A 22,142-nucleotide genomic window follows, 5' to 3' on the forward strand; every position below is an offset into this window, starting at 1 on the left:
AAGGAGGACGTGCTTCGTATGAAGAAGCAAAGAGTAGACCCATCAGTCTGACCTCATTTCGACATTACGTCAAGCAGCGATTAGGAAATTAAGTGTCTACGGATGCCCTCAAGGGGGAGTTTTTATTTATTTTTAATTCTTTATTTAGGTGTTTTTCTCAAGGGGGAGTATTATCTTCACTTTTGTGGAATCTCGTTGCAGATACGCTATTGAGGTTACTCAATAATGGTGGTTTTCCTACCTATGGATTTACCGACGACTATCTAACATTGATAGTGGGTTTGTGCATTACTACCTTATTCGACCTGATGCAAAATGCTAATTAGGTAGTTGAAAGTGGGTGTCGCCAATATGGCCTTTCGGTCAATCCGAATAAAACATTTATTGTACTTTTCACGGAAAAACGCAACCGTAATGGTGTTCGTCCATTACATCTTTTTGGTTTTGAAATCAATGTAACACTGATCAAGTAAAGTATGTGGGTCTAATTTTGGATTCAAAGCTTTCCTGGACTCCTAACATTGAGTTCAGAATCAAAAAGGCGTGTATGGCTTTCGGCCAATGCCGACGAACCTTTGGTAAATCTTGGGGTCTTAAAACCAAATATATCAAATGGCTTTACATAACAGTTGTAGGACCCATTTTGGCTTATGGATGTCTTGTGTGGTGGCAAAAGGGAGAAGTGAGGACAATTCAGTCTAAATTAGGCCATCTTCAAAGGATGTGCCTAATGGCAATAACTGGTGCGTTCTCTTCAACTCCCATGGCTACTCTCGAAGTTCTCTTCGACGTGGCCCCACTACACATACATCTCAAACAAGAATCATTTTCTGTACTTATCGACTATGGGTACTCGGTTTTATGGAAGAGAATCCTGTAAACCGCACTTCTACACACACTTCGTTGTTACCGCTTATGGTTAACTGGGACAAAATTTTCCTTGCGCCAAGTGATCTCACACACGTTAGTAGTTTTCCTTATACTGCCGTGAAACGCATATTTGTCCCATATAAATAGGAAACCCAGCAAAGATGGGACAGATATGCGATTCACGGCAGTATAGGACATTTTCAATACAATTCCCCTCGCGGGATGAGTGGACATCTGGCTATTTGAAGAGAAGTATGTCGGACAGCATTGTTCGTTACATCTCCTCGAAGGTAGAGCAGGTGCAGGCGTCTATTCGCGTGAGCTGAGATTAGAACAGTCACACTCACTGGGTACATACTGCACTGTCTTTCAAGCGGAAATATTTGCCATCATGTGTGGAGTGCAATATGCACTGCAGCAACGCATTATGGGTAAAGTAATATCTTCTGTTCAGATAGCGAAGCAGCTATTAAAGCTCTCGCCTCGGCCAACTCAAGGTCGAAGTTAGTAATCGCACGTCGAATTCAAATTAAGGAACTAAATTTAGTTAATACTTTACACCTTATATGGTTACCTGGCCATTCTACCATAGCTGGGAACGAATTGGCTGATGAGTTAGCTCGTAATGGAGCATCACATGACTTTATTGGTCCTGAGCCAGCTATTCCAGTAGTCTCCGGTAGTAGCAAGCTATTTAGCTAATCTGTCTAAACATAATTGCAGTGTCTTTGTCAAGGCCTTGACAAATCACTGCCGACTGAACTATCACATGGCAAATATTCAACGTGTTGAATCATCTGTTTGTGATAGTTGAGAATCCGATTATGGAACTTCTTATTATCTAATATGTAACTGTCCAGTCTATGCACAATTCGGCTTCCAAATATTTGGCAAATACTTACTTAGTGAAATTGACTTCAGAAACCTGAACCTTCAGAGTATTTTGTTGTTCATAACCCGTTGTGGTAAGGAGCTATAAGCTCTTGTACGCTTATGCGTTGTATGCCCTCTTCAAGGGCCCTTTTCCAAACTTTCCCTTTGTTCTCCCATCCACATTCCTTTCCTTTTTATTCACTTCCTTTTCCGTCAGGTGTGTGATGAAAAAGGCTGTAAAGGCGATGGCACAAATCTCCAAAATTGAGGCGGACGTGCCCCTGGAGCCGACGTTCTGATACGAGGGCCTGTTAATCTAGCCCCTACACTTTTATTCAATTTTGATCCATCTGTAAAAAATATGACTGAGCCTAGTTGAATACTAGGTCCCCCTGATTCCCACTCAGTGTGATTGTCACATTGAATAGTCATTAAAAGTTGTATTTAGTGTTCATCCAGTCTTTATGATTAAATAATGCATTACAAGGCTAACTGGAGACCCCCATTTATTTAGACTATAACTTGGTAGTATGCAATTCCACCCTGTCGTCCATGGATAATGTTTTTTTTTTAGTAGATTTTTTTTAAATAGTCACGAAAAGAAAGCTGAATAGCTATATTTTCACCTAGTGAAAGTTTTAGCGATGCTTATTTTTTTGTCATAAAGGTCCCCTAACACACGTCTATTTTGCTCTTTTTTTTTAAATAAAAATCATTGTTCATAAGGCAATCCTTTGAAATTCAAACCGATTCCTTGTGGCAAATTTCCATAAGGCGTTGGAGTTCTCATGTTCATTCATTTACCTTAGTGTATGCCTTTGCCCATAGACTTATTCGCTATATCACATATTTTTGTGAAAGAGAAAAAGCGAGTTCTGGAGTACTCTGGAGTACTATATAGAAATTATGCCTTATATCGTGATTTTTTCACAACCTAATTTTGTTAGAAAGTAATTTTATTACCAGAAAGTAGATGTGTTCAAAAGTAATAAATAGGTATTAAATTGATTTTATATCATTAAAGTATTACCTTTCACTACCTTTTCCAGACCCTCCTTTTGAGCTGCCGTCCATGCCAAGGACATATTAAACAGAAACAATGGTATCACGAAGAAAATCGCATCGCGGTTCTGAAAGCGTCGTTCGTCATCAGCAGATATAAATCTTCAGCAACCATACTCATCCCGCGACCTTACCGTGAGGTTGGCTCTCTGTACCGACCTTCTTTCTGTCTACGTCTTCTCAGTCCGATTACGAACTGTTTTTCTTCCACTGGCGGCTATAGGTCGGTGAAGGAAGAAGATAAAAAGAAACAAATATCACGTGGCGGTAAGGATTCAGCTTGATACCGTGAGCACAACAGCTGAGACGATACCGCAGAGGAATAGGCGTGATAAGGCTTGTATTATCATCAACTATAGATATACAGCTTTGGCATTGGTTGTCGAATAGGAGCCAATATAGTCATTAGTTTGTAAGCGATTTAGCCCAATAAGGTGTCAGATCCGGTGGAGTGAGTTCTTACGCGAAGCCAAACACGTAGGTGCTGTAACATTTGTAATCTCCGATGGCAGGAAGCATCAAACAAGGTAATGGGATAAACTTATTATTGTATCATATGGTGTTGGCAATGCAGATGACTGTGCTTTTGTCATTTCAGAGGATGTTTGCTACGTCGTAGCTAAGTATGATTATGCTGCCCAGGGTGCTCAAGAGCTAGATCTAAGGAAAAACGAACGGTATCTGCTGCTGGACGATAGTAAGCACTGGTGGCGCGTCCAAAATTCCCACAATCAGTCAGGCTATGTGCCGAGCAATTATGTTAAGAAGGAAAAGAAATCGGTTTCACTCTTCGATAGTTTTAAAAAGAAGGTGAAAAAGGGCTCCTCGGGCAGCAAAACATTACCAAACTGTTCACCCTCACGGCAAGTTGATAGTCCCACGATGAGCCGGAGGTTACCGCCTGATCCCTCGGATGCTGTTGGTGAGTTGATCGAATTTCTTATTTTTTCATGAAGCTCCACTAATGAAATGGATAGCAATTATAGCTAAATTGATTACAAATACCTTTTTAATTCCTTGCATAAAATATATCTAAGCTATTATCGAAGCGGTTTCCCATTTCTGAGTAGTTTTCTAGTTTGGACATTTTCCGTCCTAGTTAATAAAGTCAAAGATACGCCATGGATAGTTGAATAGATTATTGAAATTGATAACACAATTTATGTTGAATTTTTCCTCATTTCAACTACCTACTTGTTATTTCAATTTTATTTTTCTTCCCTGTCTGGTTTCAAAATTCATTTGGTGGACCCAACAGCTTCCACCCCAATAGGAACTGCCATAGTAAAGTATAACTACCAAGCACAGCAGCAGGATGAACTATCGCTCATCAAAGGTACACGGATATTAATCCTAGAAAAGTCCAACGATGGTTGGTGGCGTGGCCAAAGCGGCTCCGCTACCGGCTGGTTTCCCAGCAACTATACGACAGAGGAAACCGAAGACGACACCGTACATACGTATGCGATGGCGGAGAATGTGCTAGATATTGTAGTCGCGTTATACTCATTCAACTCCAATAACGACACAGAGCTGTCTTTCGAAAAGGGAGATCGCCTGGAAATCCTAGAGCGGCCAGCAGCAGATCCTGAGTGGTAAGCAGTCAAAAGATAATGGATGGAATGTCTGTAAATACTTACTTCTCTATATTCCAGGTATAAAGCCCGCAACAACAACGGTCAGATCGGGCTGGTACCCCGGAATTATCTGCAAGAACTGTCCGAGTACTTGGCGCAACCCTATCGGGGTAACAACGGCAGCGGGCCGGACTCGCTAGATCGACGGCCGAACGACCAACAGTCAAACAACAACAATTCCAACTCCGCCAATAGTAATAATAACAATTCTCAGCAGCTGGATCGGCCCCCGCTGACGGGCAAAAGCTGGTACTACGGTGCTATAACTCGAAGTCAATGTGATACCGTACTGAACACGCACGGCCACGATGGTGATTATCTAATTCGAGATAGTGAAACGAATGTAAGTATAATTTTGTTGACTTTCACAGTGTTAATAACTCCCAGATTTGTAAAGCATTGTATCATGATATATTATGCATAAGGCTGACACGATGATATCCAATATTCCCAGGAAAGTCAAGACAATTTCCAACCCTAAACACCCTAGATCTGATTGGGAATCGCACCCAGCCACTCCCAGCATGGTCTTGTTTATCAGTCGCAATTCTTTCCGCCATGCTATCAAAAATATTAAACTTCAACAGTTTTCAAAAACTTCAACAGTTTCAAGCATATCCATTGGGCATCTCAGCGCCATCCAAATGTTCCTCGAAGTTCTGCTTCCACCTTTCGATCACAACACGCTTGTCCGTCAAGATGGTCCCATCTTTATCCCTGCACATTCTGACTCTTGGACGAAGTCTTTGCGGGATGCGTTGAGCTTCTGATAGAACTTGCGTGTTTCTTGAGAACGGCACAGCTGTTCCATCTCATCGCACTTCGTTTCTTCCAGGCGGCGTTTCTTCTCCAAGAAAAGGCGGCTTTGCTGTCTCCGCTTCCGTCTATAACGTTCCACGTTCTGCGGGGTACCTTGCTGCAGCGCGACCGCCCGCGCTGCGTCCGTCTCCTCCAGAATCTGTGTGCACTCTTCGTCGAGCCAATCGTTCCGTCGACTTCGTCTCACATACCCGACGTTGTTCTTCGCTGCGTCGTTAATGGCTGTATTCCAGCAGCCCTCAAGAGGGCCCAATCGAGCTTACCCTTCCGACCCTTCCGACAACGCTGGCTCGAGATGCAAGGCATATACAGTGAAGACATCAGGTTGTTTCAGTTGCTCTAGGTCGTACCGCGACGGTCGTTGGTACCGATTCTTGCTGATGACGGATAGTTTTCGGCGCAGTTCAACCATCACTAGATAGTGGTCACGATATGTTCTGACGTCGATAATGTCGGAGAAGTGCTGTCCATCAATCAGAACGTGGCTGATTTGTCACTCTGTCTGCAGTGGTGATCTCCAGGTGTACCGATACGGAAGGTTGTGTTGGAAGTAGGTGCTGCGAATGGCCACATTCTTAAAGGCGGTAAAATCAATTAGGCAGTGAGCGCCGAACTTCCCAATAGTCGGTCTAAACTTTTCCTCTTGGCCAACCTGAGCGTTCAAATCTCCTATGATGATTTTGACGTCGTGGCTTGGGCAGCTGTCGTACTCACGTTCCAGCTGCGCGTAGAATGCGTCCTTATCACCATCAGTGTTTCTGGAGTGTGGGCTATGGATGTTGATTATGCTGAAGTTGAAGAACCGGCCTTTGATCCTCAACCTCCACATTCTTTCATTGATCGGTCACCACCCGATCAAGCGCCTTTGCATATCGCTCATCACTATGAAAGCTGTTCCCAGCTCGTGTGTGTTGCCGCAGCTCTGGTAGATGGTATGATTAACTCTAAACGTTCGCACCATTGAACCCTTCCAACAAACCTCCTGCAGCGCAATGATGCCGAATCCACGGTCCTTGAGCACATCGTAGAGTATTCGTGTGCTCCCGATGAAGTTGAGAGATTTGCTGCAGTTCCACGAACCGAGTTTCCAATCGCTAGTCCCTTTTCGTCGCAGTGGTCTTCACTGATGGTTCCGGTCCGTACTCTCTTGTTGATTGTTCGTTGCGTGAGTTTTTTTAAAGGCTGGCTTGCAGGGCCTGACAGCAAACTCTCGCTGGTACTCGGCCGATGATCAGCCGCCCCTAACATGGAGAACAGACGCTGTTGTGAGTCGCTCCTAACATGGAGAATAGACGCTCAGTAAGATTTGCACCTCCGGAGTGGAGCAAACCCCCCCCTTTCCTGTCAGCATACGACCATAGTTCCCACCGGGGTTGGTTACCCGATCTTCCCTAAGGTTGCTCATATCCTGGCCAGCGCCATAGGAGTAGCTGGGTAAGAGGCTAAGGACCGCGAGATGGGGTCTATTTTATTCCTTCAAGTACGCGAAGTACCAATGGTACGCTTATCCCAGCATTTGCCAATCATCGTAAGAATATATGATTTCCATTTTCAGAAGTATGTATTTACCTGAAATAAGGCAAAAGAGTAGATGATTCGTTATTTAAAAGCACGCATTTGCCCGGAATAAGTCAAAAAAGGTAGATGACCGTTCCTTTAAAAGTACCCATCTGCCCGGAATAAGGCAAAAGAGTAGATGACTCCTACTTTAAAAGTACGCATTTACCCGGGATGAAGCAAAAGAGTAGATGATTCCTGCTTTAAAAGTATTTATTTCCCGGAAAAGGGCAAAAGAGTAGATGACTCCTTCTTTAAAAGTACACATTTTCCCGGAATAAGGGAAAAGAAGAGATGACTCCTTCTTTAAAAGTATGCATTTGCCCAGAATTAGGAAAACTGGGAGATGACTTTCTTCAAAAATATGCATTAGCCCGGAAAAAGGCAAAAGAGTAGAGGATCCCTTCTTCAAAAGTACCGTCGTCGGGGTGACAATGGGTCAAATGGGGGTGAGAATGGGTCACTGTTTTAAGTACTTAGAATGCTTGTAGGATAGATTGAATGTATCTGAGGGCAAGAAGACTAAAATATAAGAGACCTTTCTGAACGATTTTGCTATCCGACCTCCAGCTACCGGTGACGACCCATTCTCACCCCCCAGACCCATTGTCACCCCCGATGAAGGTACGCATTTGCCCAGAAATAGGTAAAACAGTAAATGACCCCTTCTTCAAAAGTACGCCTTTTTCCGGAAAGAGGCAGAAGGCTAGACGACCCATTTTTCAGAAGAACGCAAAGGCGAAGCGTATATGATTTCTTTTCTACGCATACGATCGGAATAAGACAAATAAGCTGATGATTTCATCTTTTAAAGCACACGATTTCTCCTTATAACGAGAAAGCATGCATAATAATTAATTATTTTAATTTGTATGCGAAATGGCCCTAAAATCATTATGACTATTTCTCTTTATTACGTAAAACGTTCGTTATGCCAAATGGTCTTTATACCAAATGGCCTCTGGCTATTCAACTTGTTATGCCAAATGGCATTATGCCAAACGGCATTATGCTTGAAAAAATAGGTTATGGTTCATTTTTACATGGCGATAAAACTCCGCCGGATGTTACTCATTTCACCCCGATGTAGAAGCATTTTTTTATTTGTGTAATTATTGTTGAAAAAAAATATTGGAAAATAATTAACCACTCGACTATATGATCAAAATACTATGCTATATGAATGCTATAAACTAACTACAAGTACAGTAAATGACGCCTAAAATGTTGTTTATGATGCACTACCTTTTTGCCTTTCTCGTACAACAAAGTTGTACCGAAAGGCTATCTTTTCACTCCGAATACGAACTTTTTATAGAAGCATCAGAGACCCATAGTGTTATATATCAATCGACTCAGCTCGACGAGCTGAGCACATGTCTGTCTGTCCGTGTGTATGTGTGTGTATGTGTGTGCACAAAAGCTAAGAAAAACATTAGAGAACTTTTTATATAGTAATCATCAACCGATTTTCTCGCAACAAGTTTCATTCGACAGGGGGCAAAGCCTAGTTGATCACTATTGAATTTGATAACGATCGGCCGTTGCGTTTAAAAGTTATAAAGAAAATGGTACATCGAACCATATTAGCACCATATAAGGTTGGTGTCTTGGCTAAATGCGAGAAAGGCAGTATCACTACTCAGTGAATTAAATTGGGTTTTTATAATAAATTGACCGTTCTTTGGAACGAAGCTTCGAAAGTCACTTTATTAGTTAAAAAAGGCAAAAAGAAAAAAAATGAGATAACTTTCTGAAATTGAGTAACAGGTAACAGGGTGAAAGTAATATAGTGTAAAATTTCACTTACAATAACTTGCACATTATCAATAACAATAAGCAGTTGGCCAAATTACCCAACTGGCGAAATTACTCCGACGTCCCCTACACAATATTTGGTTTCTGTTACAAGTTAAATGGTAGGAAAAAGTGTACTTTTAAACCATGCTAAAATTGTGTCTTTATTATAACTCTATTGGTTTTTCTTGTTTTCAGCTCGGCGATTACTCTGTGTCGCTGAAAGCACCGGGACGCAACAAGCACTTCCGCGTGCACGTGGAAGGCAACATGTACTGCATCGGACAGCGAAAATTCCACACACTAGATCAACTAGTGGACCACTACCAAAGAGCACCTATCTATACCAACAAGCAGGGTGAGAAACTGTACTTGGTACGACCCTTACCGAAAGCAAACGGTACCTAAAGGACCCTGCGCAGTTTGTTGGTAGTCAGGTAAGTGTGCGTTTTTTATGATTAGTTTATGAGAGACAAAAGGCGAAAATCCATACACAAATAACGCTAAGTTGAACAGAAAGGGACGTAAATTAAGACACGACAGTAATTGTAACATCCTTTGAAATGATATTTCATAAACAATCTTATATTGATAATTATTGTAATTATTTATTTATCAAAATCCTTTAAAAAGATAACACATAAAAAAGCAGAAAAAGTCACGGTTAGAGGATAATCTGATTACTAATTAGTGTAAAGTAGAAAGAAGACAGAAATTAATATACTCGAGGAGCATAATCAGAATCTAGTGACATGAAAAACGAAATCGAATGGATGTGAGAATTCTCGGCGAACGGTGTGAAACCACTATCCTTATAGTATATGCATTTACGCATCATGCTACTCCCAATTAATCTCCAAACCGAAGAAAGCTAGTGTTATCGCAGAAAAGAAAGGAAAATCCAGTCACAAATCAAGAAGAAGCCAGGGAACATCGTAACTACAGAGAGTTTATTTTATTGTCACACGATTCGAGTTAAAGTGTCTAGAAACGTCTCGGACTATTGAACACCCATAATTTTCTTAGGCATCAATCATCTTGCCTAAACGCAGTCGCAGTTCACTCGTTGGGTTATCTTTTAATAGAGCGCAGATTATACGAAGGTAAACGTGACATCAGTATACGGGGAATAGTTTCTTACTATGGGCAGCTCTAATCCAATTGCTTCAGAGTTTAAATTATCTACTGGAAATTTTTCACTAGATGTGTGTCCATATTTAATACCATCCAAACGGATTTTTGTTTATGAAATTTCCAATTTTTTACATAATCGATATATTCTTTTGTGACAACAACGTTAAGAGATTCTTTTTTTGTTTCGTGTGAATGTATAAATACACTTTCCGAAGTTATTCTGCTACTGGAAATAATTAAAAACAAGCATAACGGTGCAGCTTCCATATATAAATAACTACTTACATTAACTAGTACACATGAATGGAATATATAGAAGCATACACACGCAGAGTAACCCGAAAATATATATACCTATGGATATAAAACACAGAGTAAAGTCATTATCCGGCCAGAGCATTTGATAAGCTTAAATCCCATCGTCAATCTTTCAGCTGCATTTTTGAGCTACTGTATTTGTGCTGTATCGTTCGAATCCAATAGTAGGCAAATAATATTAGTCGAAATTTGTTATTTTTTATTTAAATTTTACTCTATTTTTTCGCTTTCTTTACAAATTTAAGTTTTACTTGATTGCTCTATGATACCTATATGAACTCAGGCGTGTCTACCACCGATTCAAAACATCACAGTTGTTTTTAGATTGAATCCGTTTTTATCGATTCGTTTTCTAAAATTTTCGATCACTTTGTGTGTTTTAGTTTCCATGTAAAAGTTGCGCTTGATGGATTATTTTTAGTCCTGCATACAAGATATTGCAATCGTTGTCATCGATTGTAATGAGGGTCATATTTTAACCACAAAAGATTCCAAAGTATGGTGCCATCGAAATAGAAAGCGTGATTTTGAGCGATTCAGTAATTGTATATGCTTAGATCTTAGTGTGTCTGTTCACTAAATCATGAACTAAAAAATTGTCAATGATTGTTATTTGCATTCGTTATTTAAGTAAGTTCTGTCAAGCAAAAGCGAAACACAAATGAACAATAATGGCGAACTGGCGAAGAGTGAATGACGATCAAAACATAACCAATTCTAATGTTCACTATATCTCAAATCAAACCACGGTGTGTACAGCATCATGATTCGGGGGATATGGATATGGCTTCATGATATTTTTTTAACTCTGATTGCGGAAGGCGCCGGTGCTGATGATGCAATTCAACTTGTTTTATACAGCTGTGTTTTATAACTTAGTCCCCAACGGCAAATAAAGCGCGAAAGAAGCGTAGCTTGTCGCAAGGGACTGCTTCTCTGATTCAGTTTGCTGCTCACTTGTATTAGGTTGCAGTAAACTTATTTCCTTATTTCGTGATTTATGCCTCTCTTTCATTGTCTATAACTATCAATTGAAAGCAAATTTTGCATAACTTTGTGGCTTTGGAGGACTTTTGTTTAATCTTTACTGGTTTCCAGTCACATAGTTTACCTTATAAGGAAAACATATGAAAAATGAATCTGTGTCAATATATTTTTTGAGACCAATGGACCATCAAATACATTTTTATACAAATACAAACTTTCGGTTCAAGTGCGATTGCGGTGCGGTGAAGAATAGTAGCCCCGAGAACCCGAGTAGAAGTTTATCAGAGCCCATTGTCAAACCCAACCACATTCACAGTTCACTCGCCCTAACTATACTGCCACTGACCGCATGTTTGTAACATTTGTATTTTGGTTGATTTTGTAAATCGTTTGTCAATCCTCCCCACAAACTCAATCATTTCCAGCTTACAACAGATACGCAAGATAGTAAAGCCTATTTTACTATTGTGGGTTTAGATGCAGTAAATTAAGCTAGCCTACTGAACGATTCACAGGCTTTTTACAAAATGAACAAAAATGCGAGTGTTACAAATATGCAATCATGGGCAGTATAGCTGATCGCGGAAGTACAACAGTGCCCAGTCTACACTATCAGCTAAGTATGCAACCTTTAACTGGCAGTTGATTGTCATCGGCAGACGCGTGAAAGCGTGTGTATTGGAACTTGTGAGGACCAGAACTATGTTGGGTGCCCCTTTTCGGAACTCGCCATTTCGTAGCCCAGATATTCGCAATTTCATTGTATTATCATTTTTGACTTTGTTTTTTTTTTATTGTTTCATTTATAGGTAATATTGTGAATGTATATGTTGTATATGTTTTCCAAAAGTCTAGAATAGAATACTTATCCGAAGTATGTTTCATTTGTTTTTCTCTGCAATTTGTTTTTGGCGTATCACGGAGCAGCCACTCGGATTGTAAATATTCGGCAATACTGATTAACCTTCCAAAACTCGCATCGTTGTAAAAAGTACAACATCTTTCAAAAAGCACGCTTCTTGTTCACAGGAGCGACGGGACTGCGTGAGTGATCCAGGACCATGCGAGTCCCGGAAGGTTTAAAATGGGGTTTATTAATTTATGGATTTTATTTAACAGCATCATTTTTAGACTATGAGCTTTATCACTTGATAAAGAGTATTTCGATATCAAAATTCACAAATCTTAATTTCATTATAACGATATTAAATGATGAAGCTTGTAATCTTAACAGGCTAGAAGTCGAATCACTCTCGGTGGCACGAATATGAAGTACGATGATGAGTACATTTTATGTATTAATACAACAAGTGATAAAAAATTTCCACGAGTTTCAAAACGAGGCGTTTGCCATAGTTTGAAATTTTTTTTTCTGATTCTGTTTCTAAAGCAGTTGGGGTTATCAGGTGGCAGGAAGTTCGTGTTCTTAAACCGCAGCGAAAGCGCATTTTGCCAACTCTGCTCCAGATATATGGTCGTCTTGAGTAGCCACTTAATACTAAAATTTTTGACATTAAACAGATTTATAATCTTACATAAAATTGTGTTTATGATTTAGGAGAACAGAGCATGAAAAACAATAATGATGAAATTATCGGCACTAACACATTAATCTATCTATTGAAACTGTGGAACGAAATTATTAGTATAATAAACCATACTAACAACTAAACAACGTAAATGGTAGTGGTAGTCGGAGAGAAGTGACTCGCTCGTATGGATGAGTAGAACAGAGCCGTAGCAACATCATATAGCGTAGAAACTAAAATGTGTGAAGTGAATGTAACGTATTGTACTACATAGTAAATCCACATAAGATTACAGGAAAACGAGCAAGAAAGTTTGTAAAATTTTTCGTGGTCGATTGCCTTCTTTTGTACACAGTGAATCTAATTCAATTGGAACAATTCAGAAGCATTTGTAATAGCAGAAGTAGAAGAGACTGTGAATGCAGACGAGGACAAAAACGAGTCACAATAAGGCTGATTCCGGAAAACAAATGTCATCCTTACAATAAATATTGAATACATTCTGCTCATGACATCATCAAACCATACAATAGGTTCAGAAAAATTGGAACGCCTTTGGGCTTCACTGGTCCTGGGCTTAGGGTTAGTCCATTTTACTCATAGTCCATAACAAGGAAAAAAGGCAAGCGCTATATTGCGATTTTTTAGCAGTGAGTACACTAAACTAAAATTTGGTTGGTATTTAATGTTTCAAATTATCAAAGCCTTTTTCTTGTTCAAACTAATAACCCTATCAAATCCAATGGCTGGCTACATCAGTGATCATTTTACTATAACATGTATTATGCAAAGAATACTTTTGATTATTTACTTCTAGTATGCTTCATACAGTTTTCAATACAATAAGTAAACTGATCTTATGGTCAACTATTACATAAGATGCCCTTTTAATATTTTGACAAGAAATTATATTGATTCTCCTATGATGGATATATTTATTTTGGGTTTTTGAAAATAAAATAAAACTTGGATGGATGTTAAGAATAGGATAGGAAACGCACAATTGGTGTGAAACGACAACGCTTTAGAAAATTATCTTGTTGGATGGCCAATACCTAATTATTTTTAGTGGAAACTAGATCTTCAGATTTTCTTAATTTTCCTTCGGTGTTATGAAAATCACACGATTTTTTTGTCTAGCATTAAACAAAAACTGCTTGATTGATTATTTCGAGTTAAATCATGTGATACAATGGCGTTGTACCTTCGGCGTTCCAATTATCTCTATTATATTAAAACTGATCATTGTACATGTAAAACCTACATTGTAAAGGCAACTAATTTACAACTGTTCATTGTATGTGTAGGAGTACTATTTTTTCTTAACAACGTCAAATTTTCATTCTATAATAGGTTATATTCGAGTTTCACCTTTTGAAGTTATCTGAAACGCTTTACTTAAAAAAAAACAATTAGTACGCTTACCTAAATCACATACGTTATGCCATCTTCGAGCTCGTTATTTCAACGTAACAAACTAATGAGATTGTACGAGCAGAATTATACCTATTCGATTTAATTTGTTCTTCTAAACACAAATCTTGTCGCATAATTTCTATCTCAATCAGACTACTACTGCACTGTTTAATGAAAAAACAAATTTCCATTCATGACTATTCTGCCCATGATCGCATATTTCTAACATTTGCATTTTGGTTGATTTTGTGAATCGTTTGTCAATCCTCCCCACATACTCAATCATTTCCATCGTACCACAGATAATCAAGATAGTAAAGCCTATTTTACTGTTGTGGGATTAGTTGCAGTAAATTGGGCTTTCTGAACGATTCACAGGCTTTCTACACAATGAATAGAATGCGAGTATTACAAATATGCGATCATGGGTATTATATGTTCTCATTCTTACTGTAATTATTTTATGTTTGTATGAGTTGCATTATATTGTGCATATGTGCTGTGCATATAAAAAAACAAAGAACCTTTATAGGGGAACGGTTCGGCACTTCATCTCATAGCTTCCATTTCCATCCCATCAAAAACAAAGCAATAAAAAGGAATTTGATTTGTTTTTTTATTTTTGTGATTTTTTCAGCAGTGAGCACGCATGTTAGCAAAAAGAAGCGACAAGATTGGTGCTGTATTTCTTTGTTTTTCGATGAGATGAATATATGTTCAGTGATATGGAAAACGGAACAGTTCCCTTATTTATAAAAAAAACATTTAGGGGATAGTGCACCAGTAGTTACGATGTAAATGTAATTGCATTATTCGATTTTTAGGTTTTCTGTACGCAACCTCGTCTCGAACATAGTTTTCACATATTAGTAAACGATATGGTATAACAAAACGTGATTTTGCTCAGCAGTACAATTCCCTCTAGAGGAATTGTCTGTCCTTGGATTGACTATCGTGCATCAGTATTTCGTTATGTTGCTAGTGCATGAAAGTATCGGACTTTGAACAATATTTTTTTTACTACACTGTAACTACTGGAACATTTTAATTCAACATCTATGAAATCCATTAATTATTTTTATCTTCTTTTGTTATCATTTTGCCCAATATTACATCGTTCAAACTTTAATAACTTTGTAAATCCATTTTATCATGTGAATATCATATTTAAAGTAAATTTTAAATCATACAAGAATTCGGCAAATCAATTGAATAGCCGTAAAAACAAACAGTATATTCAAATGAAACAAAAATTAGGAAAATACATCAAACTATACCAAATCGTAATTAGCATGTAAAAGTCGAATAATAAAAGCAGCATCAGTAATTAAATGGAATCAACAGTTCATGAAAGGAAACCCAGCGTACATGAATGAATATAAACATAAAATACATTTACATACAAAAAAAAATACAAATCACCGACAAAAGCATAGCGAGCAAACGAGAAAACAAAAAAAAAGAAGTTTTCATCAGTGTGAGCCAATAACCGAAATATGATATGCGTGGGGCTCCAAGAGGCAACAAAACGAATCTAACTAATAATCACACATTCGTTAAAGTGATACTACGCATCAGGATTAGGTCTGAGCGGTACCGGGCCGTTTGTATAGGGAAATCGTTTGTGACTGGACCGGACAGGAAAGCGAAACCGAAGGTCGCAGAAGGTGATTGTTTTGTAGGGAGGAAATCGGATCGATTCGAAGAAAGTGAAACTTTTCCGTTTCGTTTTTTGTAGGCGGATTTTTCTTTTGTGGCATATTTAACGAAGGAATTAGTAGATGCGAAAATAGGAGCGTATTGAATGAATTAATGTGTTGAGATACGCAGGAGGGGACGAACACAAGCGAGATAGGGGGAGTGGTTGAGCTTCTAATCAAGTAATAAGACAAACAAAATCATAGACCTTTGACGGATAAAGCGATTTGTGAATTAAACAAATATTAAAAGAATAGCTTTTATGCGTTTTTATTGGATTTTAAGTAGTATTGTTGCTATATTTCTGAGATGTACCGAAAGCCAAAAATCGTCCGATGTGCGGATTTCCATTCATTTCTTGTCTAAGTGCACGTAGTGCTTGCGTTCATGATCCATGATCCTTTTAGTTGACACAACCGGTCGATTACTACGAAATCCGTTCAGCTATTTGGTTTTGCAGGCGATATTGATATTATGGCACGTAACTTTGAAAAGATGACAGAACCCTACTAAATCAGATTGAAGAGTGAAACTAGGGATGATATCGTAAGCCTCCTACCACGAAGTTGAAGAGTTCATGTACTTGGGCTCAATGATGACCGCCGAAAACGATACCAGCAGAGAAATTCGGAGACGCATCATGGCAGGAATTCGTACGTACTTTGGACTCCGTTCGAATAGAGCTAGCCGCCATGACAAACTAACTATCTACAAACCGCTAATTTGACCGGTAGTCTTCTACGGACACGAGACCTGGACGATGCTCGTGGAGGATCAACGCGCACTTGGAGTTTTTGAAAAAAAGCGATGTATACCATTTATGGTGGGGCGCAGATGGCGGACGCGACGGTACGTGGTGGAGGTGAGTAAACCACGAGTTGCATCAGTAGTTGGGATAACCATCCATCGTTCAAATCGGACGACTGTGGTGGGCCGGGCACGTAGCCAGCATGTCGGATTTTAACCCAGTGGAAATAGTCGACAGCGATCCAACGGGCATGAGAAGGCGATGTGCGTAGCAAGCAAGATGGATTGATCAGATGGAAGACGATTTGCCGTCCGTTCGAAAACTTCGTGTTCATGAATGGCGATGTGCAGCCATGGACCGAGCTGTATGTAGACAACTTTTATGTACCGCCAGGCCACTCCGGTCTAAGTCTAAATCAATAAATGATTGGAAACGTTTGTCCAGCAGTTGATCAGTTGGGTCGGTATACATATATATGTGGCTGACCAGTGGAATCTTTCCGTTGTCTGCGAAAGAGTTTGTCCTCGTTCGCTTGGCCGTTCGCTGGTTCCTTCTCTAGAACCGCTGGATAAAAAATACAATAGAGTTGCAATAAAATATCATAAAAATATAATACATTTTATTGATGAACATTAAATTCTATTGTTTTTATATCATACCAATTAATGTGCCATATTGTTATTCAAATAGACGTACAATAAATTCTATTGCCATTAAAATTTCGGCAATAGAATTACAATAAATTCAATTGTAATGGCGAAAATTTGTTCGAGAAAAAATCGATTTATTTATTGTAAAGATACATAACAACCCCTATTTCCTATTGTAAAACTGCCATTTACAATAGGCTTTATGGTGGAAAACAATAGGCTTGAATGTAATTCTATTGTGAGCCACAATAGAGTTTAATGTAATTACTATTAATTTCAGCGTACTGTCACAATAATTTCTATTGTAATTCTTTTGGGATTTTTTATTAGGGCGATAATCGGCCACCGGCTGAAACGCTGGTTCTATTGGTTGGAACGCTCTATCGCGGTTCTTGCTTCTTCAGTCAAACGCATCCAGTCAAGTGCACAGTCAAATTACATCCAAAATTGCTAAAAATTTAGGAGGATTATTAAAATGGCAAATGCAATCGTTTAAGCATCGGGGGGCGAAAAAGTCAAAATTTGAATCACTTTAAGGACATAGTTGGAAGAGTACCACGATGGCAGCCAATATGGCACCGGACCTTCCACGGGCCAACCCCACACCTCCCGCACTCCTCTCCCACCAACAATCGAATGCATCGAACAGCATCGAACAAAAGTTTAATATTCAAATTACTAACCTGTTCACAGCATATTTCCTTACTTCCCGTGATAATGAACATGTTTCTTCAATGAATCCTATGTATTCCGGCTCGAATTGTAGCATAAATTAGCAGTTTCGTGCCAATTTAATAGCCGTTCGCGATTTGTTTGGTTCATCACTGCACTTCACTTCTTCTCAAAGGGCATTGGAAAAATCAAGTTTTTACTCACTTCTCCGCACATGAGCAGCCCGAAATGTTGATAGAATGCAAATTAAACACCACTTTTGAAATCAGTCACTTATTTGAACCGAAAACTTAGTATAAACTGCTAGATTTGCCCGAAAAAACGATTAAAATTGATCGCGGAGCGAATATAAACACCGCGGTGCACCGGCACCGGCAGCAGCAAACTAATAAGTAGGGCGGCTCAAAAATAATTTTGCTTCGCCACGCTCAGTTGATTATGATTTATAAATTGGGTGTCACCCAATGGTTTGGGCTGGTTTGAATAGGCTTACCGTGCGCAGGTCGTTTCAGGTTTGTATGACAGTTGATATGGCGAGGTTGAATTTAACATTATTCTGATTCTGGCACTCCGTCATTGGGCGATGGCGAGGGGGAAGACCATATGACGGGATGAAATATTTAAGAGCTTCAACTCCATAGACAATCCATATTGAATGGTCGTTCCAATAGTTGGGAGTCGATTTTAATCGAGGTTGCGATTCTTTCGCATGATCATTAGGCTTCTCAGAAGGCATCAGTGAAACGGGCAATTCAACAAAATACCCAGAATTTGTCTGTGATATCTATCGCACCAGGGGCAGATACTTCTAGTCTAGTCTAGTCTACACTATCGTACCAGGGGCAGATACTTCATACAAAAAGTGTGACATAAGGGTGTATAGTATAAAATACTATATTTGCGTTACGTAATCAATGGATCTTTCCTGCGGTGCGGTTTTCGTTCAGTGAAGTCTCTGGAATGTTGCTTTCAGCTATGTGGGTTCTCTTTTCGCCAGCGTTTGGAGGGAAAGCGCCGTAGTCAGTGTAATAAAAGGTTTAGTTTCCCATTCTAGTTTTCATACAAACTTGAACCGGCTTGCGCTCAACCAGTTTTTGTTCAAATCGGGACACTCGGAGCATGGGACGGAATCGAGCGAGCGTGATGGTGCTGGGTCATTTTTTGAACCACCCTACTAATATTCTTTGTTTTTATAAATGCGACACCAATACTACTACAGTATATGAAAGCTTTTACTGTACCAATACTATCAAAGCTTTGTTTTGGTCCTCAACCCACCTTCACCTTAATGTACATATATCACAAGCTACTGTTTTGACTCAAATTCCGAACATGACTTAGGGTAACAGTTCCGATAGTCGTAGGTGTTCCTATAGTTGCGGTAGTACGGTTCAGGGTTGTAAATATTCGGCAGCACTGGATGAAGGTGATGTTTTTTTATATCATTTTTTTATTTTCTTCCTGCTTTGAAATCGACCTCACATTCCCGGAGAGGCAGAAAAGTATACAACAGAACTCACATCACCCACAGCGCCGCGAAGATGAAATTTACCACAGCAAAATGTACACATTCACCCAGCAAATTGAAAAAAATCACCACGCGTTTAAATGGGCCACTCACAGTCATACGGCTAGGCGCGAACTGAGCAACATGTCAGAGCGACTTGTGAGTGGCTGAATGCGAAATTGAATGGTCGGAGTTGGAAATGATTTGGAAATGATCGGCTGCACCCAGTCGCACTCACCACGGCGGCGATGAAGGCGACAGCAGATTATACTGAGATCCATGTTTTTCACTGCATTGACTGTGAAATATTTCTACCCTGGTACGGTTTGCAGTGAATTTACAAATTAAACGCAGTAACCCACATCACTCATTTAAACTGGTAAAGTATCTTTAAAATACTTTATTTTTTCTTTCCCTTGCACCAATAGTTGCGGTAGTGTTCCAATAGTTGCGAATCCCGTATAAAACTTATGGGATTCGCAACTATAGGAACGCGAATAACAAAATACCGCAACTATTGGAACACTGTACCAATAATTGGAGGATTGATTTTAGGTAACAATAAAGGATTCTGATGAAATTATGACACGCTTTGAATAAAATAGAGATAATGAGCTTTCGGATGCACTCTTAAGGTAAGGGAAATGAAGTATGGATTAGGTGTTATGGAGAAATTAAAGTTGGAACGTGCTAAGTTCCTCCACTATTGGGTCTTTTGCCCTATATTCCGAACACATGCTTTTAAATGGCCATTTGGGCTCGTGTAATTCTCTCCGTGTAATTCTCTCCATAGAAGCATGCATTCGTTTGTCATCTTAATCCTCCGTATGGAAAACCGATGAAAGTTTAGGTTTTAGGACGCTAAAACGTCAGTGTTTAGAATATGAATCATGTTCGGGATTTGAGTCAAAACGGTATATGCCGAAAACATTTTAAAGAGAATTAATTTAGGTCTGGAGAAAGAGCAAGCCCTTGAATTTTTCCCGTCGCTAATCACATATTTGTGGATTACCTCACGTGTTTCGTAAAACCGTTAGGGTGAAGGTTGGTAGAGTACCTAAACCAAAATTTTAGTAGAATTGGTATAATAAAAACATGAATTTACTGCAGTAGTATTGGTGTCGTAATCATTAGGGGTAGCGGGGTAAAGTGGGTAACGGCTTGTTTTTCTCCTGTTTATGGATTTTACGTAATATTTTCCATGATACACACACCATAAATTAAGCATTTCATGCTCTCCGAGCTATTTCAAATAATGAAATATCTATTTAACAGCTAGATTTTAGCAAAATTCTGTGCACTTTCGCAAAATGCTAGTTTGATGTAATTTCAGCACTGTTGCACTTAAGCCATGAAAACTCTGAGTTAGTAGTTCTAAACCAAAATATCGTTCACATCGTTCATTTTGCTTGTTATGAAGCAGAACTGGTTGATGGAAGACAGTTCTTTAATTGTTTTTTCTTCGGTAAGGTATTATTTGAAAAACATGTAGCTATGGGGTAAATTGGTCATGTCACCTGTGCGTAAAGTGAGCATGTGTGACGATTCATACAAAATTTCCAGATGTTTTATACAAAAAGTGTTACATATGGGGGAGGGGGGTTAAAATTGTTCAATTTTTGCGTTATGTAATTAATGGATCTTCCCTTAGCCGATTTGGAAACAATCCAGAAAGCAACACCCCAGAGCATCAACTCAACGAAAACCACATCTTAATTAATCGTTCCAACCAATAACCATCAGTTTCCAGTCGATTCCAATCTATATCGTAGTTTTCGTGTATTTGGAGTATTTGGAGCAAAATGAGGTGAAGATCATCCATATCTCGCACAATGAGCTTGTTTTACAGCCAACATTGCGCAAATGGTCCCCACTCACATGTACGGATCCCAATGAGAACCAAATCAGATGTTTGTCTTCTTCTTCTTATTATTGGCATTACATCCCCACACTGGGACAGAGCCGCCTCGCAGCTTAGTGTTCATTAAGCACTTCCACAGTTATTAACTGTGAGGTTTCTAAGCCAAGTTACCTTTTTTGCATTCGTATATCATGAGGCTAACACGATGATACTTTTATACCCAAGGAAGTCGGGACAATTTCCAATCCGAAAATTGCCTAGACTGGCAGCGGGAATCGAACCCAGCCATTCTCAGCATGGTCTTGCTTTGTAGCCGCGCGTCTTTCATTTTCGGCGATTTTTCCTTTGTTCAACTGTCAAAACCACCGAAATTCTGTAAAATTATTCGTTCTGCTTCTGCTGTAAAATTATTCGAAAGCTTTCATGTTGTTCTGTTGATTGCGCTATTCAAATTAATTCATGAAAAAAATGTTACTTAGGTCCTTTTGAATATATCTTAGGGTCTTGTCTCATTTGGAGAATTAAACTTAAAAGTGACAGTTCGAAAATTAATAAATAAAAAATCACCCCGTTATAAGAATGCCTGGTGCTACCCAGCAATTCCAATAGGACATCGATGGAAAATGATTCGATATATGTCAAAAGTATTCTTGCTCTGCGAGCAGGGTTATTCGATAATTATTGAAATGTCACTTTTAAGTTTAATTTCATTTTAATTATCCAATTGAGACAGACCCTTAACAGCATGCGGGAACATCAGTGCGTGAAGTGTCGAAAATCATAATATTCGTTAACCTAACGAATAAAAATGGTGCACAAATCCGAACTGAGAAATGCTCTGTTGAATAATTTAGTATTTTGTGCTAATATAAGTTCGAAGAACTTCAATAAACCAAAATTTCATGATAAAAACTAACTTTTGCTCAAGTGTACCTATTGATATTTATTTTTAAATAAATGATCAAATGGAATAAACTGACAACATTTTGCAACATATTGTTAATTGA

General features: G+C 39.0%; 1 protein-coding gene across 1 annotated transcript in view; it reads left to right on the forward strand.

The window, feature by feature from the left end:
• The window catches only part of LOC134211994 (SH2/SH3 adapter protein NCK1), a 67,760-nt gene extending 51,785 nt beyond the window's left edge, over positions 1–15,975 (forward strand). The window contains exons 2-6 of the mRNA XM_062689444.1: positions 2,793–3,332; positions 3,404–3,727; positions 4,064–4,400; positions 4,461–4,785; positions 8,814–15,975. Coding sequence (XP_062545428.1) covers positions 3,311–3,332; positions 3,404–3,727; positions 4,064–4,400; positions 4,461–4,785; positions 8,814–9,023 — 1,218 coding nt within the window. The 5' untranslated portion in view covers positions 2,793–3,310 and the 3' untranslated portion in view covers positions 9,024–15,975. The remainder of the gene's footprint in view (positions 1–2,792; positions 3,333–3,403; positions 3,728–4,063; positions 4,401–4,460; positions 4,786–8,813) is intronic.
• Positions 15,976–22,142: the final 6,167 nt, after the last annotated feature.

The sequence above is a fragment of the Armigeres subalbatus genome, chromosome 2 (assembly GCF_024139115.2).
Source record: "Armigeres subalbatus isolate Guangzhou_Male chromosome 2, GZ_Asu_2, whole genome shotgun sequence".
Classification (NCBI taxonomy): domain Eukaryota; kingdom Metazoa; phylum Arthropoda; class Insecta; order Diptera; family Culicidae; genus Armigeres; species Armigeres subalbatus.